Source organism: Giraffa tippelskirchi, chromosome 10 (genome assembly GCF_054371585.1).
Source record: "Giraffa tippelskirchi isolate mGirTip1 chromosome 10, T2T-mGirTip1v1.2.pri, whole genome shotgun sequence".
Lineage (NCBI taxonomy): Eukaryota > Metazoa > Chordata > Mammalia > Artiodactyla > Giraffidae > Giraffa > Giraffa tippelskirchi.
In genome coordinates this window covers 9,424,556-9,452,078 of record NC_137284.1, presented here as the reverse complement: position 1 = coordinate 9,452,078, position 27,523 = coordinate 9,424,556, and the positions used below count along the sequence as shown (strand labels likewise).

Genomic DNA, 27,523 nt, shown 5'->3' with positions numbered 1-27,523 from the left:
AGCAAGGTGGGGTGTGCAAAGGCCTGTGGCCAAACCTTTGAACTGGCCCGGGCTGGGTTGAGGGGGCTCCGGTGGCGGTGGAAATGACTCCCGCAAGGTCTCAGAAGACTATGTCCTAGGAGCATGGATGTGCCTAGGCTCTCCCCAAGGTGTCCTCAGAGCCCAGAGACAGGCAAGGACCTGCCTGGGATTTGTTTGTGGAGGACAGGGAAACGAAGGTCTGTTGCCTTCAGCTGGGGCCCAGGCCCGGCTCATGAGGCTGCAGAGGGATCCTCTGGGATGCCTTTTCTGCTTCTGGCTCCTGCTTTGACTTCTTTGCCCGCAGGGACCTAGGGAAAGAGAGCTCAGGAAAAAGCCCTGGGCTTCCCCACAGAGGAGGACTGCTGGGGCCAGAGGCAGGGGACTGACCAGTTTTCGACGTCCTCAATAGTCTCTGGCAAGGGCCGATTGAGTGTCTCAGGCAGGAAGAGGGCTGCGCTGCCTCCCAGGAGGGCGATGCTCCCAAAGATGACATTCGGGATGAAGGGTTTCAGCTCCCCCGTGATTTTCACCAGGGGGGCTGTCATGCTTCCCACGCGGGCCCACATATTACTTATGCCCATACCTGTTTGCCTGGGAGAGTTCAGAGCAGAGGTTGGCAGCCTGTGCATGCATTCTCAGAGACTGGCTCTGGGACCCCTGGACCAGGTCCACAATTCCACCTGCCCCTGTATCCTTTGGCTGGGCCGGCCCCATGCCCAGCACCTACCGAGTGACTGTGGGGTATAGCTCGCTTGTGAAGAGGAAGAGGCAGCTGAAGGAGCCGGATAAACATCCCTTCCCAAACACAGCCAGTACTGTCCTCAGGGTCATCAAGTCTGCAGAGGAAAGAAAACAAGGTGAACCTTGGGGCTCAGGAGTCCCTGAGTGTTCTCACTCCTGGAGACTTCCTCTCCCTTTTAGTTTTGGTTGCTGGGAAGCTCAGATCCAAACTTAAAGCCAACTAATAGCCCCTCTACTATTCCCGGGGCTGTTTGGGCTTCTGTCCTGCTGCCTTTGGGTCTTTCCCTGTCTCTGATTCCCTATTCTCATAGTTTGTTGTATCTGTTTAGTCCAGTTCCTTTGGGAAGATGTTGGGGTATTAGCCTATGTGTGCATCTATGCTAAGTAGCTTCAGTCATGTTTGACTCTTTGTAACCCCATAGACTGTAGCCCACTAGGCTCCTCTGTCCCTGGGATTCTCCAAGCAAGAATACTGGAGTTGGTTGCCATGCTCTCCTCCAGGGGATCCTCCTGACTCAGGGATCGAACCCATGTCTCTTACGTCTCCTTCATCGGCAGGCAGGTTCTTTACCACAAGCGCCACCTGGGAAACCCCCAACATAAACATCAATATAAAGTAAAATTGGCTTTTCCAAGGTCATGGTGAAGTAGGCTGCGGAATGTTTCTTGGTCACTGAGCTCTGATGTTTCCCCTTCTAAGCTCATCTTCTGCATCCTTGTCACTCAGGCCATGCAATTCCTCACATGGTGCAGACACCACCATACTCTGCCCTGTCTGAGTCAGATCTGGAAAGGATCTTCAATAGCATCTAGCCCAACTGAATTATTTTCTAGATGAGAAACCTGGGCCCCAGAGAGCACAAGGCTCTGCTGAAGCTAACACAGAGGCAGACCCCGCAGAACTGGAGTCCCTGGAACCTTACTCTCACCCTGCGAGGCCCACAGACACAGGTCAGCCTCTCTCAGAGGGTTCTGGGGGTAGTGCCAGCTTCTCACCTGCAGGCACGAAGATGAGAGACAGGATGCACCCTCCTGCCAGGAGCAGAAGAGCAGCCTCGGTGGTGTGCCGGCCCAGATAGTTTATGGCGAGCATAGTGATGAACTTGGCTGGGACATCGACCCCGCCAAAGATGAGCTGGAGGATGTAGAGGTTGACTCCAAATTCCTCCACGCCCATAGCCAAACTGTAGTAGGAAAAACCAGTGGAAAACCTGAGGGGCAGAGAGTGATCGGTTAGGATCCACAGCTGGCTGGGGGCCTCTCCCCACACCACTCATTGGGTCAACAGGATGATGAAGAGTTTCATTTCTTGTCCCAGCTGCAATGGATTGGTAGGGTCTGCTTCAGTGCTGTTTTGAGGCCTCTGAGATCCTGTATGGGCTCAGTGAGAGCGTGCTGGGATTGATTGGTTATGTCTGACATGGGCGTGGGCTAAAGTAGGGTGACACGTGCCATTTAATTGACTCCAGAGAATATCGATCCTGGAGGGACTCTTGGAGACCAAAGGAGACAGCAAATGGTCTGTTTTGGTTGGGTGATGGTCTAGCACTCAGAATGGGGGAGGAGAACATCTCCAGGGCTGTGCTCGTGAGTGAGATGTCTCCTTCCTCCCTCTCAGTGTTGTGGGAGTCCACTTTGAGGGGAAGCATTCCTGGACACAGTGAACCCTTTCCACGTGGGGATGGCCAGGATGGAGAAAGGCCTCAGAACCAGGTCGTGGAAAGGGCTTTGAAGGGGTGGTGGGATGTTGGGCAAAAGAGAAGATTCAGGAGAAACATGATTTCTGTTGTTAAATTTTGCAGCTCTGAGCACCAGCCTTGTTCTGTCGGGTCCCAGAAAGCAGAGCTGGACCAGTTGGGGGTGGGGGGAAGAACAGAGAGGCACAGCTCACATTGTGAGATATGAGCTGGTGAAGGGGTTCGAAGCATCTGCCTTGTGGGTGAGGTGGGTGTGACTCCAGGGGAAAGCAGACCCTGATGGCTGGACCTGTCTGTGGGGCAGGGATGCGAGAGATTTCTGGGGTTGAGGCTGAGCTGGGGCAGCTCTGAGGAAAGGATACCTCTACTCTTCTTGTAGGTACTCAGGCCTTGTCTGTAGGTGAGCCTGTCAGAGGTCTTGTTCATGACACCTGCTTGGCAGGGGTGCTGGGGTGTGGGCAGGGAGGGGTGGTGGGTTACCAGGCCAGGGAAAGACAGAAGGTCATTCGGCGCAGGATGGGTGTCCGGAACAGGTCAGCTACGCTGCGCTTGGCCTTGGCCAAGGCCACTTCCTTCTGCGTGTTGAGTTTGATCTCCTTGGGGCAGAGGAAGGGGAGGGGTGCCATTAGTGACCAGCTGGTGGGCAGCAAGAAGAAGAGAGGGCAGTGCAGGCCTGGTGGCTTTAAAGAAGCTTGCTTAGCTCATCAGAGGTAGGCTTGTGGGCAGAGGAAATGGAGGCAAGAGGAAGGCGATAGCTCAATAGCAGAGCCTGGGTTTCTGCCCCAGACCATAATCCCCCTCAGCTTCTACCTCCAGGCTGAGTTTCTTTCCTTCCTCCTTCTTCCCATTGAAGGCTGCCACCTGCCGGAGTGTCTTCAGGGCCTTGGAGGATCTTCCAGATAGGACCATCCAGCGGATGGACTCTGGCTGCCACCTGAGGGCCAGAAGCAACAGTGTCTCCCCACCCCCAACCTCCCAACACCAGAAGCTCTTTTGAGAGGCTGGAAAGAGATCATGAACCAGAGTCAAGGGCAAGCAGGCCCAGAAACCCGAGTTGCCTTACTACAGATTTCATGGAATTTAAACTTGGCCAAGCTTTGCACCTGGGCTGACTGCAGCCAACACAAATTCCAGAGATCTCTACTTCCCTTTCCAGAAGAGCCTTTCCCCTGCACCCTCCCCCTCACCGCCCTTGCAACCTGGGCTGTTTGTTGTCCTTGGGTGTCTTTCTGAGCTAGGAACCTTGAGTCCTAGGCCAAGGCAGGTGGGGCCTGGGGAAGGGATGGCAGTTTCGAGACTGGACGGCTGGAGCGTCTTGCACGTTCATGCACCCAGCCTTCCTTGGACCAAATTCCAGGTCCTGGGAGAAGGTGGGGCAGGGCTGCAGCCCAAGGGGATCTTAGGAAGGGGCTAAGTGCTAAGCTCAGGGTTGTGGTCTAGGGATTGGGTCTAAGCACTCTTTGATTCTCCAACTCTGCTGGGTGCGGGGGGTTTGTAAGAGCAGCAGGGAAGCTTGGGGTTGGCAAGTGTGTGGCCAACCTCACTCGCCCCCACCCCTGGGCTGTCCTTTTGGGGTGGGTTCACTCTGAGCAATCGCTGAGCATCACTAAGATGAAGAGAAATGCAGGAGGCAGAGGTGTGGGGAGACAGGAGGGATGCTTGGAAAAGTCTGGTCCCAGGTGGGGTCTGCTCTGGCTGTGGCCACCACGGGCACCCAGGAGCTGGCTCCAGCGAGACCTTCTGGGGAGTGGACACTGGTCACCTGGCCTCAGACCTTTGGTCTAGCTGGTAGTGGCAGCCTACTGAGCCCATTGCTACCTGCCCTTCTGGTCTTGTGGTCTTGTTTCTGCCCTGATAGTCTTCTCAGCCTGCACCTACCAGCATGATCCATGACTTCCTCCCAAACCCCATAGCCAGGGTCTAGATTCCATCTTCCTCTTCCAGAAAATGACAATTAGTGAACCTTTCTATGGACCAGGCTCTGGGTGAGAGGCATTAGTACCTCCACTTTGCCTAGGAAAATCTTGAGGCTTAGAATGGGTGAAGCTTGTCTCAAGTCACACAATGAAGGGGTCTACTGACCCTTATTTTTCCTCCTGACTCTCAGCTCCCATCCTAGGCTGTGGACATGCCCAGCTCCACCCTGGACCCTCCAGCCGTCTCTCTCACTGCACGATTGCCCGTCTGCCTGGGAGCTTATTTTCATTTTCAAATGGAGGCCCCATTCCAGTCCTGTGTCTTTTTGTGCAACCTTCGGAGATTGCTTCACCTCTTTGAATCTCTGTTTACTCATCTGTAAAATGGGAATACTAATGCATCCTTCGCACACACATGCTGTAAGGGTTGGGATAATGTAGACTGATGCCCAGAACAGGGCCTCACATATAGTAAGTGCTGGATAAAGGGTCCTCCAAGACTTCATTTCTGCTCCTGAGCTTGTTCATTATTTCTTATTCTTTGGGTCCTGCTATCAACTACCACCTACAATTTGGTTTCCTATCTTCATCATCGAATCAGACTCCTCGATTCTCCCAGGTTCTCAAGTTGGAGCTTTCTTTTCCTTTTTTTGGCCACACTATTCAGCACGTGGAACTTCCCTGACCAGGGATGGAACCCGTGCCCCCTGCAGTGGAAACACAGAATCTTAACCACTGGACCACCAGGGAAGTTCCAGCTTTCCTTTCCTTTATACCTCAAATCCAGGAGTCCCTGAACTCTAAGGACTTTTCCTTCAAAATGCCCCAGGCTCCTCCTTGCCACACAGTCACCTCCCCCTGTCTCTCATCCCCACCTGCTTGGGTCTGTCCTTCTGTGTGACTGTGTCACAAACAGAAGTTTGGTCAGGCCTTTCAGCACCCCAGGCATCTTCAGAGGCATTCTCTGTTCCTCCATGTGAAGCTGAGGCCTCTCTGCTTTCTGGCCTGCCCCCCACCCAACCACGTCAATTTACCCTCGTTTTCTACTGCCCTGGGTCCCCCCCACCCTGGGCGCTCCCTCCAGAGGTACCCCTCTGTGTGCGGTTCCTCCTCCCAGGAACCCCCTTCCTGACCGTCTCAGGGCGTCTCAGGACAGACAGAATCAGCCAGCCTTGTCAGGCATGGGCTCCTCCTAGTTGATCCCGGCAGGCCCAAGGAGGGGCGCCGAAGAAGAGGGGGCACGTACCAGGACAACAGGAAGAAGACGAAGAAGGGAATGGACACCGTTAGCTGGAGCCAGCGCCACTGGGGAATGGCATAGGCCAGGCCGGGCAGAATGAACTGGCCAATGGTGTAGAAGTAACCGAGTGCAATCGATTTGATGGCCCGCATCCGGGTGGACACCCACTCGACATCTGCAGGAGGAGCCCAAGGACCCGGTTAAGACCCTAGTGGGTCCTGGGCACCTCCAGAGAAGGGATATCAGTTCCTGCCCCCTACTGGTCGCTGGATATGACCCTGACCCTAAAGTTTCATCGTCCCCATTTTAGAGATGCTGTGACTGAGGCTGAAGAGGCAGGACTCAAATATAGGTTTGTCTGATTTCCAAGCCCACATCCTTTTTTAAAATTTGACTGTGTTGGGTCTTGGTGGCAGCACATGGGATCTTCTTTGAGGATCTCAGGCTCTCTAGTTGTGGTGCTTGGGCTCCAGAGAACCAGGCTCGGTAGTTCCAAGGCATGTGGGATCTTAGTTCCCTGACCAGGGATGGAACCCATGTCCCCTGCATGGCAAGGTGGTTTCCTAACCACTGGACCGCCAGGGAAGTCCCTGTCAGCCCACATTCTTGACTGCCTCTCCAGTGGCAGATGAGTTCCCTTGTTTTATCTACTTGTGTGTGTGGACTGAACCAGATCATGTACCTGGCAGGTGCCAGGCCAGGGTAAGTCCTCAGTATTGAAGCTGCTGCTATTATGCTTGTTTTGTTCAGAGTGGGCCTCTGGGGTCCTGAGGGGGCAGTGCCTTGCTTGACCAAGGCCACCCTGGTGCCTGTGGCTGAGCCGGGCCCAGACCCCACTCTCAGCTTCAGGCTGGTTGCTTCCCAAATTCTTGGTCCCTGCCCCTTCCCCCTGTGGCTCACTCAAGATGGCGGTGCTCAGGGTAATGCCTGAGATGCCGAAGCCACACAGGAAGCGGAAGACTGTGTAGGTGGGGAAGGTGGGGCTGAAGGCTGCGCCTGAGCCGCTGGCTGCCAGCAGCAGGTAGCTGCAGGTCAGGATGGGCTTGCGGCCAAACCTGCAGCTCGAAGAAGAAGAGGGATGTTAGCTGCTGTGAGCCAGCCAAGGAGAGTGACTCTGCAGGCCTCAGGGCAAAGGGCTGGACCCCACCCCTCCACCTCCCAAAGGGTCAGGCAGGACATGTAACTCCCTCCTGGGACAGAGCCTTGCTGGTAATTGCTATTTTTTTTGACAAGTTTGCAGTTAGATGTTTGAGTTAATGAGTGATCTCCTCTACCCCCAGCTTAGTTGCCTGAACAGGGTTCAAAGGACCACTCCTCTCCAAGCCATTCATCCATCCACCTCCACGGCCACACAGAGGCTATTGTGTCTGGACACCTTGAGGCTGGGGCCCCAGCTCTGGGGAGGCTGGGGCCCCAGCTCTGGGGAGGCTGGAAGACTCAAGTTGTAGAGGTTTGGGGGCAGAGGGTAGGCAGTGGCCCTGGAAGGTGCTGGCCGCACAGCAGGGACCCTCTCGCCCACCTCCCCCAGCTCTTTGCCTCTTTGGGAGTGCATGGGTGGTACAGAGAGGAGGTGAGGGGGTCTCCATGGGTTGGGCCCCCACCGCGGGGCCCCCGCATCTCACCTGTCAGACAGGGCTCCCAGCACGAGCCCCCCAGTCAGTATGCCCGCCATGAAGACAGATTGGGCCAGCTCCTTCAGTTTGTTGGAGTTGCACACCAAGTCCCACTGCACAAGAGAGAGAGCGGGCCAGGCAGCTCAGTCCAGCCCGGCCTCTCCACTGTGCTCAGCTGGGGCCCCATGTGTATGCTCGCTCTCCCAGCGCCCTCGCTTGGCTTCCCCTAGCTTAGCCCCCTTCGGCCTGGCCCGGGGCTCCTTGGGTCCCTGCCCTGTGGGTGTGAAAGGAGAACGTCCCTTCAGCGTGTGTGGCCTGCCATATGGCTTCTGGTCAGTTCAGCTGTCACACACCCAGGTCTGTTCTCAAGCTCCGCAGGCTCACCTGAATCCAGTGGCTCCCTGTGTGTCTGCTTCCCAGCCTCTCATACTCAAGGCGGGTCCCTCTGCCTGCACCGTCTCTCCTCCAGAGGACGTTCCTCCAGCCCACACCTTCATCTCTCTTTCTCTCTCTGCCTCTCCAGACTCCTCCCCATCTGAATTTGCATGCACTCTAGTCTCTCCATCTTAGAGCTCTCTTCCCTTCCACATTCACTCCATTTCTCTCTTCCCTTCAAAGCCAAATCTCGGGAACAAGGAACCACCCTTGCTGTTACCCATCCTCACGTCCCACTCATTTCCCAAGTCTGTTCCCACCACTCCACTGAAACTCTGCTCCCCAAACCCAGTGGAACCTTCAGGTTCCTGACCTGACTTCCCTTTGGCAACCTCTGACCCCGCTGACCTCTCCCTCCCCCTTGTCTTCCTTCTTTACCTCCCTCTGTGGTCTCCTTTCTCTCAATCCCTTGAAGGTTCCCCAGGGCTCCTCTTGGATCTTCCTCTTTTTATTCACTATCCCAGGAAATACCATCTCCTTCTGTGACTTCAATGACTGTTTTATGGTGAAGACTCCAAATCCCTCTCTTTAGCCCAACCTATCTTCTGCCCTTGAGACCCAAGGATTTAGCTGTCTACTTGAAATTTCTATCTGGAAGGTAGAGTCAGTGACACTCATTACCTGCTCCCTGTCAGGTCAGAATCACAGTGATCAGCAACTTTTTTTTGACTCCATCCTCTTCCATGTTACAATCCTCCAGTTTCTAACATCTTAATATTTCTTTCTTCTTTTTTTCTGTCTTCCCTAGCAGCATGTGGGATCTTAGTTCCCCGAAAGGAATCAAACCTGTGCCCCTGAAGTGGAAGCACAGAGTCTTATCCACTGGATCACTAGGGAAATCCCTTAATAGTTCTTGAATCTGGATTCTTCTATTTCCACTACTGCTATCTCAGTGTAGACACCATCTTCTTATGCTTGGATTAAGAATAACAGCCTTAGAAATATTTTTATTTCCATAGAAATAAAAGTAATGGGACCTGATGAAATCTATAAGCTTTCGCACAGCAAAGGAAACCATTAACAAAATGCAAAGATAGCTTATGGACTGGAAGAAAATATTTGCAAACGATGAGACTGACAAGGACTTCATTTCCAAAATATGTGAACAGCTCATACAAGTCAATAACAAAACACAAACAACCCAATCAAAAAGTGGGCACAAGATCCAAAGAAGACATACAGTTGGCCAACAGGCACATGAAAAGATGCTCCAACACTGCTAATTATTAGAGAAATGCAAACCAAAACTACAACAAGGTATCACCTCACATCAGTCAAAATGGCCATCATTAAAAGGCCTACAAATAACAAATGCTGGAGAGGGGGTGGAGAAAAGGGAAACCTCCTACATCATTGGTGGGAAATTGAATTGGTGCAATCACTATGGAAAACAGTATGAGGATTCCTCAAAAAGCTAAAAATAGAGTTGTCACAACAATTCCACTCATGGGCATTTATCTGGACAAAACTATAATTCAAAAAGATACATGTACCCCTTCATAGCAGCACTATTCACAATAGCCAAAACATGGAAACAACCTAAATGCCCATTGACGGATGGATAAAGAAGATATAGTAAATATATACAAGGAATACTACTCAGTCGTAAAGAAGAATGAAACAATGCCATTTGCAGCAACACAGATGGACCTAGAGATGATCAGACTAAGTGAAAAAGTCAGAAAGAGAAAGACAAATATCATATGATATCACTTATATGTGGAATCTAAAATATGACACAAATGAAGTTGTCTATGAAACAGAAGCAGATTCATAGACATAGAGAACAGACTTGTGGCTGTGGAGGGAGGTGGGGAAGAGATGGATGGGGAGTTTGCGATTAGCAGATGCAAATTATTATATGAAGAGTGGATAAACAACAAGGTCCTACTGTATAGCACTGTATATTCAATATCCTGGGATAAACCATATGGAAAAATATGGAAAAGAATGTATATATGGAGAACTGAGTCATTTTGCTGCACAGCAGAAATTAACGTGCCTGCAGTATGTGCTGAGTCACTTCAGTCGTGTTGGACTCTTTGCGACCTTATGGGTAGCACAACATTGTAAATCAACTATACTTCAATAAAATAAATTAAAAAAAGAATAGCATTTATTGAGGGCTTGCTCCACACCAGGCACTGCTCTCAGTAAGCACTTTTCATGCCTTAGTTTTTTCAGTCTCACGAGAGCCTTATCATGTAGAGTTGCTGTCATCTTCATCTGACAGTTGAGGAACCTGAGCCCAGAGAGGATTATCAGAGCAATCCTCTGATGGCCTTCGGCCTGAGTCCTTCCTATTCATTCTTTCCCCGATAAAACCAGATTGGCTTTCTGAAGCACCTCTCAAATCAGGTTGCTGCCTTGTCTGGAGCACTCACTGGCTTTCTCCTGCGCTCTGGTTAAAGAGAAAGCTCTATTAACACAGATTGATAAAGCCCTCCGGGCTCTGACTCCTGCCCACCTATCTGGCCTAATCTCCTGCTAATCCCCGACATGCACCCTTGGTCCAGTCATCCTGAATTACTTGTGTAATGAAGCGAAGAATCTCATTTGCTAGAAATGCCTCATGAAAATGTGTTGGATGTAAAACAGTGTGGGGAAAGAACCACACACTGCAGGGAGCTCTTTTCACTTTCTTCATGGGAAGTGAGGGAGTTTGGGGACGGGTGAAGCCTCCAAGTCCTCTGGCTGACTCAAGAGTGGCTAGGTCTGGCCCGCAAACCCAGTGGGCTCTCCTGGCTGGAAAGGGATCCTGCAGGGTATGTATATGGGAGTGGAAGAGGGAAAAGAGTAAAGGAGGAAGTGAAGGGGTGTGCAAGGAGTAGGCCAGTGGGTACTCCTGGTACTGTGTGGGGTCTGCGGTTTTAATCAGGTTACACTAGTGATTATGCAATAGCTTCAGGCTACAGTGCTCCTCTTTACTTTTGTGCTTGATTATCTTCCCTTATTCTAGCAAGGTTGTCAGCCCTTTGAAACACATTAAGATTATCTACTCCAAGTGCCAGGAACATGTTTTTCTGGGTACCTGGCACAAGCAGGGAGCCGGCAGATATTTGTGAAACAGATAAATGGCTGAGAAGCACATCCAGACTCCCAGCGTCCTCATTTTTCCTTCCACGCGCCTATCCTCACCTCCAAGAGGACACAGGTCACACAGCATGATGCCTGCCTATTTACTGCCATAACTTTGCCAAGGGCAGAGGTGTCTCGTTGGACTCTTTATCCCTAGCAGCTAGCAGAGTACTTGGTGCACAGAAAATGTCAATATTTGTCCAAGGAATAATCAATGGGGACTTCCCTGGTGGCTCAGTGGTTAAAGAATCCGCCTGCAACATAGGAGATGTGGGTTCGATCCCTGGGTCGGGAAGACCTCCTAGAGAAGGGAACGGCCACCCACTCCAGAATTCTTGCCTGGGAAATCGCATGGAGTTGCTCCAGTTCACGGGGTCACAAAAGAGTCGGATGTGACTAAGTAGCTACACAACAACAACAAAAACATTTTACTAATGAGACCCAGAGCGAAAACGGTAACCTGAGATTAGAGGGAGCTGACACCCAGCTTCTATCTAGCCTTTGGCAAAGCCTGGGCTGGCCTCTTGCCTATCACCTTTTGGCAGCTCCACATAGAGTTTTTGCTCCCAATATCATATCCACCATTCTTGGCCTTCTTTTTCCTTTCTTGGAATGATTACTCCTTAGAGAGCTGGGTTTAGGAGTGGAAGAACAGAAAGCCCACTGCCATGTCTTCCTGAGTGATGTATAACCAGAAAGGTGGTGGGAGGAAAACAAAGGGCCTACTATGCTCAGAAGCAAGCTTTGTAAATGATGCCATACTAATCCTATGAAGTGGGTACTATCATTAACTCCATTTTACCGGCAAAGAACCTGAGGCTCAGAGGGTAAGTAACTTGCCCAAGTACAGCTAGGTTCATTTGAAGGCAGAGACTCAAACTCAGGTCTGTGGATCCCTAGCTAGTGCCCTTGACCGCCGCTCCCAATGTGTGCTTTGCTCTGAGTCCCAAGCTGCCAGAGGAAGACTCAGTCCAGGGAGCTGTGGTTGTGCACCACTGTAAGACACTAGCATGGGATGGGTCAGAGTCACCATTTGGGAGGGGGCTGAGGCCAGAGCCAAGTGCACTGGTCTGACATCAGGCTTAAAGGGTGAGGGACAGGCTCAGGAGCTGGAGTGGCAGCAAAATCACAGGCCAGGAGGCTCCTCAGAGGACAGAGTAGAAGGCGTATCATAAAAGGTCAGGGCAAACAACCATGGTCAGGGCGAGCTCAGAAGAGGCCAAACTCAGGAAGAAATGCAGCCTGACTGACCTCTTGAGTGCAGCCTGTGAGACCCATGCAGAGCATTTGGTTAAGCTGGACCCAGATTTTGACCCCGGGAAAGCATGAGATAATAACTTGTGTTGATTTTGAAAAAAAAAAAAAAGGTCAGGGCAAGCCATGGGTGATCAAGGAAGGATGGGGCTCCTGCTGGTTGTGTATGGACTGACTCTGCCAGGGGACCGCACACATGGTCCATACTTACCCCAGAGAAAGGACAGGGGGAACACACTTCCCTAGATTGGGGGCCCTTTAGACCCAGTTCAGACCTGGGGAGAATTGCTATGGCTCTATCCACTCTTGGGCCTCTAATAGAACCAACCCTGGGACACAAGGGCCAGAGGGCCAGGTACCTGGTAAGACTCTGAAGGGTTTGAGTCGCCAGCTCTGTTACTTAGTAGCTGTGTGTTCCTGGGCCAGTTAGTTAACCTCTCTGTGGCTCGGTCTCCTTATCTGTGCACGTGTGCCTGCATGCATGCTAAGTCACTCGGTCGTGCCCGACTTTTTGTGACCCCGTGGACTGTACCCTGCCAGGCTCCTCTGTCCATGGGATTCTCCAGGCAAGAATACTGGAGTGGGTTGCCATTCCCTTCTCCAGGGGAACTTCTTGACCCAGGGATTGAACCTGGGTCTCCCTCACTGCAGGCAGATTCTTTACCGTCTGAGCCAATGGGGGTAACACTAATACTTACTTCTCAGACTTGTAAAGAAAATAAAGAATGAAGAGCACCTGGCACTATACTGGGGCAAACAGTCAGCCCTCTATGGGATAGCTATTTATTATTATTGTCACGGGTCATTGTAAAGCCTGTGCTCACTGGGACATGTGATGCAGCAGAAAGGGCATGGATTCTGGAGTCAGGCCTCCTGACCCTCTTGCTGTAAAAGCTTGACTTCACCCTCATGGCTGTGAGAATCACCTTTTTGATCTGAGCCCAGTGTATTCTTCTGTAAAAAGGGGTGACATTCACAGTGCTCAGTCGCTCAGTTGTGTCCAACTCTTTGCGACCCCATGGACTGTAGCCTGCCAGGCTCCTCTGTCCATGGAATTCTCCAGGCAATACTGGAGTGGGTTGCCATTTCCTCCTCTAGGGGATCTTCCTGACCCAGGGATTCCACGTCTCTTGCGCCTCCTGCATTGGCAGATGGATTCTTTACCACTGCCTCACCTGGGAAGCCTGACATTCACAGTGGCCACAAAAGGAGATTCGAAGGGTTGTGAAAGAAGGAATGCAAAGTACCAGCCCAGGGTCCCGCACACAGTAGGTGCTTGTGGACCACTCAATGACCCTGGAGAGCCCATGGGATGGCTCTGGGGCTCCTCCTGCCTAGGATCACAGTTTCCTAGGTGAGGGCTGCCATGGGGGGGTCAGACTGGCCCAGACATGTGGCTGGGGTGGGTCCCCCTGGTCTTTACCTGGAGTCAGATTGGAGGCTAGGATAGGGGAGATGATAGGAGGGGTACCCAGGGCAGGGTCTGGGGCGAGCAAGTAGGGGTGAAGCAGGAGCTCAGCTGGAGACAAGAGATGGACAGGTGGCCTGGGAGGTGGGCAGCCTGGGGACTTGGAGGTTGAGATGGAGGAAGACCAGAGACCTGGCAGGGGAACCTCAAAGAGTGGAGACCCATGTCCAAGGACCACTGAGCAGGTTCTCTGCCTCTCCAGCTGCTGACTTGGGGCCTCCAGGGACCTGTGTGGGGGACAGAAATTCTGTGGCCCCGGAGAGAGGACAGGAAGACTCCAGGCCCAGAGAGGAATCACAGGTGCCTCAGAGGGGAAGGCCTGCCCATCCAAGGCCAGACCCAGGCCTTCAGGGGCCCCCAGGCTGAGGTGGGCACCCACAGGTCTGGGTTCTGTGGAGTGAAAGCTGTGGCCTGTGGCTCCTCTCCAGGGAACCCAGAAACCACAACCCACACGCCCCACACTCTCCAGACTTCAAAGAAAGGCCTTTGTTTCCTCTTAATGTGCTAGTAAAGCTCCTTCTGAAAAATTCCAACCTTGTCTCTGCTGAACCCAGAGAAAGGAATGTGCGGTTACCTCTGCCAGGGGAGCTTATGGGATAAGAGGGGGGGAGGGAAAGTCCCCGTGCTCCTGACTGGACCCAGGGCAGTCCTTCCACCCTTGCCCCCTCCGCAGGGAAAGTCCTTATGATCCCACTCTACAGATGAGGGGACTGAGATGGGGGGGGAGATGACTCACCAGGGCCCCAGCTATGGGGGTGGAGAGGCGCCCTGTGTGCAGGTTTGTGCTGGGTGGGGGCCTGGGTGAGCCTGGAAGAGCTGTGACAGCTGATTCCCATTTTACTGAGGGTCCCTTACTCTTCTGAGGGGACTAACCCCCTCCTTCCCAGGACATCTCTATTAACGACCATAAGAGCAACAGCGGCAGTGAACATTAGTCGAACGCCTGGTAGGCGCCAGGCCCTGTGCTAATGCTGACCTTGCATTATCTCTTTTAAAGTTCAATTGCTCTCTTACCTCATTTTACGGATGAGGAAACCAAGACTTCTGGGGTTGTAACATCCCCAGTGAATGGCAGAGTCAGGATGTGAACTCTGTTGCTTGGCACTGGCTCTCAGTCAAGCGCTGTCCACCTGGGAGATGGCCCTGTGCCTTCTAACCAGGGTCACTTGGACCGAGCTGGCTGCAGGCACAGCCTTCCTCATGACCGCCCTTTTCCCCAGGGCTGGCACGACCAGGCCTGGTCTCCATCCCAGAGACCTACCCCTGGGTGAACCCTAGGTGAGTCCAGCCACGGCTTTACCTCCACACAGCAGGGGCCCAGAACCTCATCCCACTGCAAATAGATGGAGCATGGATTTGCCACCGGCTTGAGCCACAGACAGAAAAGTCAGAAGGGTCTGACCATGCTGGGCTGCTACCAGCGCTTGGTTAGGTCCGGCCACTGACTGGTCAGGGACCCCGATTGTGGGTTCTCCTGGCCGAACATCCTCAGGGAGCCTGGGCCTGACCAGGAGAAGAGGGGCAGACCCCTGAGGCCTGGTGAAACCCTGCGCTAGGTTGGGATGTAGATTCACATGGTACTGACTGCTGGAAGGGTGACCGGGAACTCAGCTGGCACGGATGAGAGCTGATGTTTGACCGAATACAAGACCTGCAAGGTCTGCTCTTGGCCGGGCTCCCTGAAGCTCGAGGTGTGCACCCTGGAGGGGAAGCGGCTTCCCAACAGTCAGTACTAAGTCCCTCCTGCTGGGCTCTGAGGGGGTATGGCCTTCAACCTTCAGCACTCACTGAACGCTGCCTAGCACCTAGCCCAGGGTGCAGTGCTTGGGGGATGCGGTCCCCAGGGGCAGGGGGTGAGGGAGGGGGAGAGGGGGCTCTGAAGCCCTGCTGCCTGCATTTGACTCTCAGCTCCAGCATTTATCAGACGTGGTGACTTGGGCCAGTAACCTGTGCCTTGGTTTCCTCCTCTGCAAAAATGGCATAGTGAAGTGAAAGTCGCTCAGTCGTGTCCGACTCTTTGCGACCCCATGGACTATATAGACCATGGAATTCTCCAGGCCAGAATACTGGAGTAGGTAGCCGTTCCCTTCTCCAGGGGATCATTCCCACCCAGGGATCAAACCCAGGTCTTGTGCATTGCAGGCAGATTCTTTACCAGCTGAGCCACAAGGGAAGCCCCCCAAATGACATAATGTAGGTCCTAACCTCAGAGGGTTGTTGTCAGGATTGAATGAGTCCATATGACCAAAGTGCTTAGTGCCTTCTGGCATAGGATGAGCACAGAGTAAGGGGTATTATTTCATGGCTATTATTTCATTGCTCCCTGGAGGATTTTTTGTTTCCTCAGCTAGGCTCTGTGTTCTGGCTTGAGGCACAGCAAGCTGCCTATACACCTGGAAACTTAACTTACAGGTATCAGAACATCTTTGATGTCTGTGCACTGGCCTCACCTGTCCCTCACCCTCACAGCCATTCATTTTCCAAGTCCCAGAGATTCTGACTCCCTACCCTGTCTGGTATTTATTCCAGCTGTCCCTGATGTCTGTCATCATGGTCCTGGGTCCCAAAGGTAACCGGCTCTTGGGTCTCCCAGCTACTGGACTAAAAGGCTCCCTAAGCTGCTGTACACCCTGCGGTCAGAGTGACTGTCATTAGAAGGTGATCTGAGCAGGTCACGCTCCTGCTCAACACTATTCAGTGGTTCCTGTTATCTTCAGGACAGAGGCCACACCTTTTCCTCAGCGTCCAAGCCAGACCCTCCTCCTTCCTGCATCCCTGGCCTCCACGCCCCTCTGCCCGCCTCTCCAGCCTTCTCAGTCTCTTGCGGTCCTGACTGCCTTGCTCTCTTTTTGCTTCTGTAACTGTGTGTTTGATGCCACGCACTCTGCTCCTTTTGCCTGGGGTGCACTTGCCTGCTTCAGCCTGTCCCCTAATCCCTACTCCTCCTTCACACTCAGGGCAGGTGCTGCAGACTCCAGCAAGCCCTCCTGGGTTCCCCCTCCAGGCAGATTCCATGCCCTCCTCCGGGCTCCCGGAGTACCCTGAGTTTATGAAAGCTTGTATCCATTCATTACACAAATATTTGTTTCACAGAGGACCTCTCTGTGCCAGGCACTGTTCCAGCTCCCGGGGATACAACAAAGCAGCTGAAAACCCCTGCCCTGGGAAGCTTGCCTAACCCTACCTGGCTTCTGGTCACCCTGGCAGGATGGGTCTGCCTCCCCACTGGAGGAGAGCTAAAGGAGGGCAGGCCGGGCTCATGAGTTCTTTGACTTTGTGTCCTCAGTCTGATGCGTGTAGCTGTCCATACATGTTGGTTGGATGTATTTCAGGCACTGTGCTTGGTGCTGGGGAGAAAAAGTGTATATGACAGGGAGGAAGTATCTGGGACTATGAGAGTCAGCAGAAGTGACGGCTGGGAGCACAGCCCTGAGGTCAGGGGCGTGTGTTCAGACTCCGCAGCTGCCTCTTACTAGTGGTGCGACCTTGGACAAGCTACTTAAACTCTGTGCTTCAGTTTCTCTGTTGCAACAATGGGCTTATCATTAACATCTTATAATATCAGGAAGGTTAGAAGGGTTAATATTTATGGTGCACTTGGGACACTGTCTTGCATGCAGTCAGTCAGTGCTTTATATAGAATTAAACATTCACTAAACAAATGAATAGCAATCATAGATTCTGAACATAGATGGCCCTGGGTTCAAATCTCTTCTCTGCCAGATGCTAATTGTATGTGATCCTGGGAAAGTCATTGAACCCAGCTGAGCCTCAGATTCTTGGTCTATGAACTGAAGGTACTAACAATACTTCCCTCACTGAGACGTCATCTCCTGGGATTCCAGGAGCCCATGCTCATAATGTGCCCAGCACAGGACTAGCACTGGGTAAAGATTTTGAAATGCATCTCTTCTAATGGGGCAAAAGTAAGATCTTGCCCTCAAGGGTCTCATGGTCCCCAAGGGGAGAATGAAAACATTGGCCTCTGCTCACTCCTCAGATGCCACCTCCTCCAGGAAGCTTCCCTAGAATCTTGTGGTTCCTCGATCTTTTGTACTGCCACAAATGTTTGTCCCCCTGTGCCTAGTATGCATTTTTCATTTTAAAATTCCAGTTCTGAAGCTGACTACCTCTGTGGCACTGAACTTTCGCTTCCTTTCTCTGAGCCTTGGTGTTTTTTTTAATCTGAAAAAGGAGATAAAATCACCTTCAACAGTATATCATTGAAGGGATCAAGTTGTCGGAGACAGTGTCAGGCAAATACTAAGATATGCCAGGTTATTTGTACATCCTCAATAAATACCAGTTTCCATTCCCCTCTCTTCATCTGATCATAGTCTCCAGGACATTGAAGAGCCTGATTTAACTCTGTAATTCCCAGAGATGGCAGGTAAAAGAGTCCGTGGATAAATGAGCTGTGAATGAACGGAGGTGTACACACGAGTGACTGCGAGAGTGGAGGGCATGTTTTCTGGGTCCGCTCAGGTGTGTTCCAACCCTACCCTCCGTCCATCCCCTGCTCCACACACTGTTCCACCCTGAGGCCTTGGCACAAGGCAGAATTTTCCTCCTTTCCCCCATTGCCTGGCTAACTCTTGCTGGATTCTCTTATCTCAGCCCGGGGTCCCTTCTGTAGGGAAGTCTCCCCCCCAACCCCCATCCCTGCCCCCAGCCCAGGGCTAGGCTGTAGTCTCAGGTCACAACCTTAAGTACTTTGGAGTTGTAATCTGACATTTCCTGTGCGGTACTCTCATTAATTGATGTTAGCCCTGCTAGACTGTGGACCCCGTGGGAATGGGGACGGTGCATTTTTGACTCCCCAGAGCTTGGCACCGTGCCTGGCATAGAATGGGCTATTTGTACTCTGAATGTGAAGAGACGGGACCTTTTGGTCCTCTGCATCCAGGTCCTTCCTCCCTGCCTGCCCAGAGCTCTGTCCCCGGGTCCTAGGGAGACTGGGCCCCCCCATCCCCCCCTGCCCCCCCGCTCCCCCCCCCCCCGCCCGTCCACGAGTGTGCGGTGCTGACTATCAGCAGAGGGAGAGGCCGGGCCTCCGGTCATACCTCAGCCACGATGGAGTCCCTGGAGCTGACGTCATAGGTCCAGCCATCCAGGCAGGGCTCGGTGGCCTCCTGGGTGTCATTGGGCAGGCTGGTGTTGGGTGGATATGCGAAACGGAGGCACGTCTCGGGCTTCCCGTTCTGGCCCATGGGGAGCACCCAGGGCCCCATGGAGGCGTTGGGTGGCGGGCGGCAGTGGTGGGTGGGGGTGACAGCTGTGAAGATCTGCAGCAGGTTGTGGTTGGCCATGCCGAGGATGGGGAGGCCCAGCAGGACCGTGTGCAGGAACTGGAATGGCCCGTTGCTGGCCACGCGGTCCACAAGCTCGGCAAAAGTCATGGTGCCAGGCAGGATGAGCCAGAGCTGCAGGCGGGGGAAACCAGGCCAGAGAGAGGGGTGTGTGCACGTGAGGTGATGGGGGTGGGGGGCAGGTGGATGGGTGTAGAAGCACAGGTGGGAAGGTGAGACCAGTTGCATGTGTGAGCCCATGTATGTGGAAGTGTGTACCCATGGAGTTATGTGTGGGTGAAGACGTCCCCGACTGCATGTACAGAGGTGGGGTCGCAAGGGTGGGGTGTGTCCACAACGGTGTCTGCAGAGATGGGCACATGTAGGCTGGAGTGTCAGGGCACGACTGTGTGAGCTCGGATGTGGATGTGGGGACTTGTGGGTGGGGGTGTGTGTCCAGCCAGCCTGGTTACACCTGCCGTAGGCATGGGGCAGTGCAGGCTACACCGCGGGGACCAAGGAGTTCAGTCTTGGACGTGGGCCACCCAGGATGGAGGTGAGGAGTAAGTGGAAGAGTTCTTGGTGGCCCTGAGCAGACACACAGGGTTGGCAGAACCCAGGTTGCCTGTTGAGAAGATCTCCCCAAGCCCAGCGCTTCCTGCTTTTGCCTGTCTCCTGGGGCTGGCGCACCATAGCCGGGCAGCCGAAAGGACCCGAGCTAGTCCCAGAGGGTTTAAGGGGCTTGGCTAGATGCACTGAGGAAGCTGGGCCTGGTCTTGGGGCCTTCCCGGGGTCCCTGGGGGCCGGGGCATGATGGGCCTCTGTCCCTCCTCACCTGGTAGCTGAGCCTGGCTGCTCCCTCTGGTGGGGCTGGTGGTTGATGTGGCTGGAGCCTGTGCTCTGTCCCAGATCTGGCAGCTGTTGTGGTTTGGCAGTTCAGCTCCAACAAGCTGTGTTTGCGCCTTCCCCGGGGGGGATTATATAAGCTGTTTCCCCGGGCTAATGTTTGACTTTCTTTGGGGATTAATGACACCGGCAGGGGGGTGCTGTGGACCCACTAAGCCCAGCTTTCCTCAGAGGGCTGCCCCAGTAGAGGCTGGGGTGGTGGTGTGGCTGAGCCAAGTGGGACTGCTGGCAGGACAGAGGGCTGGGTGGTCTGGGCGGGAGGGGTTGGGGGCTGGGGTGAGGGGGCCGGCTTGAGTCCTGAGAGCCCAGGGTCTTCTCTGAGCTGATGGTCTGAAGAATCAGAGCTGAGAAGAGCCAATGAGAGAAGCGTTACTGCCCATGAGCGGACAGTACGCCGCAGGGCACCGGCTCCCCCTGCCTGGTGCCTCTTGGCAGGCACATTCAGGCAGGCAATGTCACCTGTGTCTGCCCCTGAGGGCTCAGGGCTGTCACCCCCAGGGCTCTTGGGGCAGTTAGGGTACCCCTATCTGTGTCTCAGACCCTGGGGAACACTCACCCCCCTTCCATCCCCATGCTCATTGGATGGGCTTTTCTTCTGGTCAACTGTTTCCCTTTAAAGACAAATTGCAGTCCCTAGGGTTCTGTTTTTTTCCCTCTGAATATTATTTTAATTGGGCTTCCCTGGTGGCTCAGACAGTAAAGAATCTGCCTGCAATGTGGGAGACGTGGGTTCGATCCCTGGGTTGGGAAGATCCCCTGGATTGGGGCATGGCAACCCACTCCAGTATTCTTGACTGGAGAATCCCCAGGGACAGAGGAGTCTGGCAGGCTACAGTCCATGGGAGTGCAAAGAGTCAGACACGATTGAGCGACTAAAATAATTATATGGAAAATCATCTGTTTCTTGCAAAAGATATAGAAAATAAAACAAGCCAAAATGCCCAGTATCACCCGAGAGCCAGCTCCGTGGGTGATCTGATGTATATTCCAGCTCTTTCCTCGTCAGAGACCCTGATCCAAGCCTCCATTTTCTAGTATTCAACATGAAGTTCATTTAACCCTCCTGGCAGCCCTGTTGCTACTATTCTAGCATTATCCTAGGAAATAGAGGCACAGAGAGGTTAAGTAACTTGTTCTGGGTTCCCAACCAGGAAGTGGCAGGGCAGGGGCAGTGTGACTCTAAGCCCACTCTATCTCTTGGAGCCAACATTTCTACAAAGTCTGCATCTCCTCAGCATAGCCACCTAGCCTGGCCTTCAGCTTCACTCCTGCCTGCCTTTCGCTCTTGGCTTCTTCTTCCAGGGACCCTAGGAGCTATCCCTCTCATCTGCTCTGGGGGCTAAGGAGGGGCCCAACTAGGATTCCCCTTCTCGGTTGGGGAGGGGGCTTCTCATTCTCTTCCTTGGACCCCTCGTCCACCAAGGCGGCATCTGGCTCCCAGGGCTCAGGCTGGGCTCCGGCCCTTGAAGTTTCCTCCCCCACCAGCCTCCCAAAGGGCATGGTCAGTGGGTAACCCAGGTTGAGCCCCTCCTCTCTGCTCTCCACCTGGGCCCAGCAGTAACTGATGTTCTTAGAGTGGCCAGAGGCAGGGCAATATCCGGAGTCATCAAAGGAAGATTAAATTATGCTCCGAGGCAGCCAAGGGGTTGTTTTAGGAAGGTTTTTTGACTGTGAAGCTTGCAGAGAACTGGGCCTCCACCCTGAGCCCCCACTCTGAGCCCCCCTGTTCCGGGCATTCTCCCTCTGTGAGATTTTCCAGGTCCTAATTGGGCCTGAGTTATCCGTCTGTTTCTCTCCTCGCGGAATGTTGTTTAAAGGGGCCCAGTGATGTCCCACTGTGACTGCTGGAGCTGACCCAGAGCATGGCCCGGTCAGGGGCACTGCCCCCGGCCCCCTAGGATGTGCTTGGATTCCTGAAGCTGAACTGAAGGGTTGTGTTCATGCACTTGCTGTACAACCTTGGGCAAAGCACCTCCCTCTGGGCCTCTTGTTTCTCTTCATTAATTGAGTGGCTTAAAACACACACACACGTGTACACCAGAAACCTTTTACTCAAACAATATATTGGGTTCATAAGATCAACATATAAAGCAGATCCTAAAGGAGCTGGTTGGGCTAAAGTGGTGAAAGGGGTGGAGAGAAGCCCCCTCTACACTCCAGGCCTCCAGCCCACCCTTTCCTTTGGCATCCTCTGTCCCAGACCATCCCTGCCTGAGGCAGCTTCATTATATCAGAGGATCCACCACTTCTTACATGCTGTGATCTTAAATTCAATATGTTGAAATTAACTTTTTTTTTTTAAAGAAATGATGCATTTGGGAAATCTTACATATTAGCTGCATTTTTTAAATGCATTTTTAATTTGTGGCATAGGAATCGATTTTCTTCTTTCCTTCCTCCCTTTCTTCCTTCCCCCTTCTTTATTTTTTCCTCTTTTTTCCATTCATCTTTGTCTAAACTTTTTCAGAGCCTCTAAGCTGAGCTAGGTTTAGTTAGTTTCCCCTCTTCTTTTCAGGGAAAGCAGCTGACATGTTTTGCTCTGGAAAGGCACAAGGAATCATCTAGCTCCACATCTTCATCTTATATAAGGAAGACCGAGGTTCAGTGAGGGAAGGAAGACAGATCTGACTCCCAGGGTCCCTCGCAGCTCCGTACGGCACAGTCTCTAAATCTTCAATTCGTGGAGGCAAGGGAGGGGCTGTGACAAGTGAAACAGGGAAATCTTACTTCCTTGGAAGGGGCATCTGGTTGCTCTAGCCAATTACAGAGGCCACACTGAACTTTCTGTGGACCATCCACACTCCTACCCACTCATTTGTTCATCTGTTTATCTGGTCATCTCTCTATCCATCCTTTCTTTCTTCCAGCCATCGATCTTTCCTTCCTTCCATTCATCCATCAATCTTTCCTTCCATCCATCCAATGTGTCTCATGCCTTGTGTGTATGAGGTCCTGTACTTGGAGCTACGGTGCCTGATGAAACTTCTCATCGGCTTGTCAGAGCAGACAGCATCACAGAAACAAGTACAGCACAAAGGAGGCTGAACTCAGTGCCACAGGAGAGGTCTACAGAGTTCCAGTGGTCTTAGGAGAAGGAGAAGAAGACAGAGGGAGAGGATGAGGGTGTGTTGCCCATAGAAGGTGGTGTTTACACAGGCAGAACTGGGGAGGGGGGGCTACAGACCCAGCGGTGTGAATTCAGGGCATGGTGGGAAAATGGGAGGTAAACTGGATGAAGCAGCATGGATGGACACCCTCTTCCTACCCAGGATGGTGGTTGTGGTCACATCGCTGTGATTGTCTCCGGGGGCTTGTGAGCCCTGGATATCCCTTTTCTTTCTGTAGGTGGGAGAGGAAGCTCCCGAGGCTGGGGCTTGCTGACTGAGTCACGATCAGTGGTGCCTGAGCTCACCTTGTACAGAATCTGGGTCTCTCGCCCCCTATCAAGGTTCCATTGAAGCTGAACTGGTCATTCGAACCTTCCTAGTGTCTCTGTGCCTGGCTGCTGCCTGTTCACCACCTCCTCATGGGTTCAAGGCAGAAGCTATAGCATGTGTGAGGCCCTATCCCGTGGCTCAGTCTACAGCCCCAGGTAGGGAATTGGGAGGTGTTCAGTAAATTCCCAAGGGCCAGGAGCTGTTCCTCCATGGTGGCCAAGTTGGAGCCCTGAGCCTTCATCCCTGCTTTGGGACTCCAGGTTCTGGCCCTGTCCTTGGGTGGCTCCAACAGAACAGTGGCCTGTATGGAGTGGTTTCAGGCTGGTCCTGGGCAAGGGCTCGTCCTCTGCCCTCAAACCTTAACCAACCACTCCCCCCCGCCTCCACGGGCTGATTCTAAAATTTCCTTCACTGGAAAAAAGCATTCCAGGGAAGAGGAGTCCCAAAGGCCTGAATCTGGATCTTGACTCCACCACTTGCTAGTTGGTTGGCCTTGAGCCAGTGATATTTCCTGTTTAAGTCTCAGTTTCCCCACCTGTAAAATGGGGATTAATACCTACATTATGAGATGAGGTGGTTGGATAGCATCACCGATTCCATGGACATGAACTTGGGCAAACTCCGGGAGATAGTGAGGGACAGGGAAGCCTGGCATGCTGCAGTTCATGGGGTTACAAAGAGTTGGACGTGACTTAGTGACTGAACAGCAATGACGGTGATGACGACCTATGTTATACGATTGTTGGGTTTGTTTTTAATTGGAGGAAGACTGTTGGGATTATAAATAATGTATTTAAGACCCTGAACATAGTGCCAAGCACATAAATTTGAGGGTCAACCCTGAGGGACCAGCAAGGCTGAGGGATCCCGGGAGGAGGAGAAGGTTGCTGGAGAAGGGAGGACAGAGGCGTGCCCTTTGGCTGTTGGTCACAAGCTGGAAGGGTTTCAGCCGGGTGGGTGGACCTCTTGAGGCTGTCCTTGGGCCCAGGCAGTCACTGCTTAGCCCAAAATGCCAGGCAGGCTGGGCCTCAGCTGTCACCCCAAGTGAGAAAGGGCAAGGACACAGGATCATTCCGGGACCCAGGAGGACTGAGGGATCGTTTTCCAACAGCTGGAGTCCCGGTAGCCCCGGCGAGATCCGGAATGACTCCCCTCGCCCTCTCTCCCACCCTCACCGCCGCCCGACCCCGCAGTGCTAAAGGCACAGCAAGGAGAGTCGCCCCCTGCTGGTGGACCTCGGGAACTGCATCTTTCGCCTTGACCGAACCGCGGAGTTTTGGAACCTTCCCTCCACTCGAACCCAGAACCCAGCACAGAGAACCGATTTGTGTGGACCTGAGAAGCCCCACAGACCGGACAACTGCCGTAAGAACTTGAGCCAGGGAGCCTCTGTCTGACTCGCTGTAACTGCAGGCTGACGAGACAGATGCCATGGTCCCCATGTCCCCTGAATGATTCTCTGCTCATCAAATCTTTTAAACCAGGGTTGGCCGACTCAGATGCCCACGAGGGCAGTGATATGAACGAATGGAGTGTGCTAGATGTCGGCAGCCCTGAGCTTCGGTCCTCGGCGAAGTGCAGAGCGCATGTCCAGTCACCAGGGCCGCTCAGCACCAGCTGGCGTTGCCATGGGGATATGCAGGCTCGGGGTTGCCAGATCCTCAGATATTTTAAAAATAGCCTGAAATCTGGACTTCTGTGAGAAAATTTCCAATTGTGTAGGCGACCCCTCCTCCCACCTTCTGGAATCCCTTTGTCTTTTCTGCTTCTACCACCCATAGCAGCCACAAAACCCCATCAAGTGATGCCTTGGAGAAGAAGGTAGGATTTCCTTGGGTTTGTCCTCACACCTCCTCCTTGCTGGCCCTCGGGATTGGGTGAGCAGGGCCTTCTGGAGTTTGTTCATTTGGCAAGCGTTTACCTAGAGCCTGCTTTGGGCTGGGTCTTGTGCAGGAAGCTGTTGAAGATGAGAGGAAATGAAGATGACACAGAGCATTACAGAACCACATTCCAGGGGCAAGGCTCACAGACCCCTGAAGGGAGAGTGGAGGCATCCATGGACCCCATGCCAAGGTTCAGGCACCCTGAGGACAATAGCCCACAGGCTTGCCAGCCGAGCCTCACATCAGAGCCGTGTGGTTCCCTCTCTGTAATCATCCATCGTGGGTGGGTTGGGTACCATACTGCACTCATTCTCTTTCAGCATCTTTTGTTTTTGGCTGCACGATGCAGGAACATTTTCCCTGACCAGGGATTATAATCTGTGGCTCCAGCAGTGGAAATGCAAGAGTCCTAACCACTGGACTGCCAGGGAAGTCCCTCTTTCAGCAAGTTTATACTCACTGTCCCCAAGCTCCTCCTTAGGTCCTCAAGTGTCACCTCCTCAAGAGGCCTTCCAGGACCATGTTACCCGAAGTAGCATCCTTAACTCTACTGACACCTGCTCTGCCTGGCTTTTTGCTCTTTGTAGCATTTATCACTGCCTGAGTCATGGGCTGGCTTATTATTTACCTCTCCTGCCCCCGAACGTGAGGCCAAGAGGGCAGGGCCTGACTCAGACATATTTCCTGCTGACTGGGCTTACGGTAGGAGCTCACTGAGTTCTGGTTCAGAAGATGCATTCTGTCCAGGAGTCCCTGATCTCTTTTCAGGAAGCAGTCTTAGCAGAGGTCATGTGCAGGCCTAGATCCCACTTGCTGGGCCTCAGTCTCCTCGCCTACAAAATGGGCACAATGATAATGTTTCCTGCCATCCAGGCTAGTGAGGAGGGTGGATGCCTGCAGTGCTGTGATGTGGTAAGCCCAAACAAACCTTGTCACGGGGCATGGTGTCCCCTGGTCCTGCTGGGGGCTTGGAGCCCATCTCAAAGCTCCCCTCCCCCATGGAGCAGTACTTTATTCTGCCCTCCTTCTTTCCTGCCCACAAACCTCACACAGGCCTGCTCTGCAGTTGGTCTCCCTCAATTTGGCAGAAGTGCTGAGCAAAAAAAGATGATCTGAGCCTCCTGGAGCAGACGGTGCGGGAGAAGAGAAACCACAGAGGCAAAAGGGGATGCTCAGAGCCTGAGAAACCCAAGCTCAACTGCCCTCTCTTGGTCTTGGTCTTCAAGCCTCCCTCTTGGGGATGGACATGGGCAAACAGAGCTTTAGCAGGATGCAGACAAGGGCTAGACACAGTGGGGCCCCTGCATGCAGGGGACTTGGCATCGAGGACTGGTTTGATGGCAAAGATGCCAACAGCCAGATACACAGCTGTGTGGACAGGGGAGTGAATCTGGGGCTGGGGGTGGAGGGAGGAGAATGGCCAGGGGGCTTCCAGCTGAGTGCATTTATATCTGCTGGGCCCACAGGGTACAGAATCATGGATGGCTGTCCCTCTGGGGTAGAGGGATGTTGGTGGCTCACCCCAGGGCTCTGACCTCATATTAGTTTCATCACTGTTGTGGATGAAATTTAGAGAGGTTTATCAAGTTTGCAAAGAACCTAATGCTGGGAGAGAGGGTATTTACAAAGGAGGACAGAACCAGAATCTAAAGTGACTGGAGGATTGAATGCTGAGCCTGCCACTTTCCAGGTATGCCATTTCAGACAAGCCACAAAAGCCTTTTTGAACTCGGTTTCCCCATCTGCACAATGGGACAATGCCACCTGCCTTGCTGTGAGGGTCAGTGAGACAAGTTGCATGCAGCCCCCAGCCCAGTGCCTGGCACGCAGCAGGCCCCTGATAACGTGGCAGGTGCTGTGATTAATGATAGTGTGAGCTCCTCAAGGACAGGGGATCTGTCTTTCTGTGCTGTATCCTCAGTGCCTGGTATGGCGTGGGCACCGAACAAATGTTTGTCAGATGAATGAGCAAGATGAAATCTGACGGGGATAAATGTCAGTTCTTGGACTCAGATCTAAAGACCCAGCTGCACATGGACGCAGTGAGGAGGGGAGAAAAGGCTTAGCAACCAACAGCACATGGGAGAAAAGTTGAGGGGTTTAAGCCAATGGAAATTTTGGTCAACATGAGCTGGCTGCCTAGATCAGCCCGGGGCAAACTTGGGTGGTATTATTGGAGGCCTAATGCTCACAAAGAGGGAGGTCACAGTAGTCAGCCAACCTCAAGAGCCGCGTGCCATTTGAGCTCCCCCCGCCCCCTGCAGACAGACTGGTCAACAAGATCAAGTGGGAATGAGGCCTCAAACCACACTGAGATGTGGTTGAAGGAACCAGGGCACGGAGCCTGGAGAGAGAAGTCCACCAGGCCCATCTGGCAGCAGGTGTGCAGACCTTTCCACCTCCACTGGCTCTGGACAAGCAGTGACCTGGAGGTTCAGTTTCCTCATCTGTAAACCGAGCAGGCCACAGCTGGTGTCCACTGGGCCCCTGGAGAAGAGCAGGACTGGCAGCCCGAGCCTCTCCGGACTCAGAGCCCCGCCTGCCCC

General features: G+C 53.0%; 1 protein-coding gene across 1 annotated transcript; it reads right to left on the bottom strand.

The window, feature by feature from the left end:
• Positions 1 to 229: 229 nt before the first annotated feature.
• On the bottom strand, positions 230 to 18,862 carry SLC22A8 (solute carrier family 22 member 8). Its single transcript, XM_081532870.1, has 10 exons — positions 18,527 to 18,862; positions 7,238 to 7,341; positions 6,516 to 6,670; positions 5,622 to 5,790; positions 3,270 to 3,393; positions 2,940 to 3,055; positions 1,759 to 1,973; positions 749 to 857; positions 409 to 612; positions 230 to 329 (listed from the first exon to the last, which is right to left on the bottom strand). The coding sequence occupies exons 1-10, from the start codon at positions 18,860 to 18,862 to the stop codon at positions 230 to 232; spliced, it is 1,632 nt and encodes a 543-aa protein (XP_081388996.1).
• Between the last annotated feature and the right edge of the window lie 8,661 nt (positions 18,863 to 27,523).

Excerpts from the sequence above, each read along its gene's own strand:
- SLC22A8 (XM_081532870.1), bottom strand. The coding sequence starts at position 18,862 with ATGACTTTTGCCGAGCTTGTGGACCGCGTGGCCAGCAACGGGCCATTC. Across the intron at positions 6,671-7,237 it reads CTGGGAGCCCTGTCTGACAG|GTTTGGCCGCAAGCCCATCC; the intron begins GTGAGATGCGGG and ends TTCGAGCTGCAG. Across the intron at positions 613-748 it reads CTATACCCCACAGTCACTCG|GCAAACAGGTATGGGCATAA; the intron begins GTAGGTGCTGGG and ends GAACTCTCCCAG.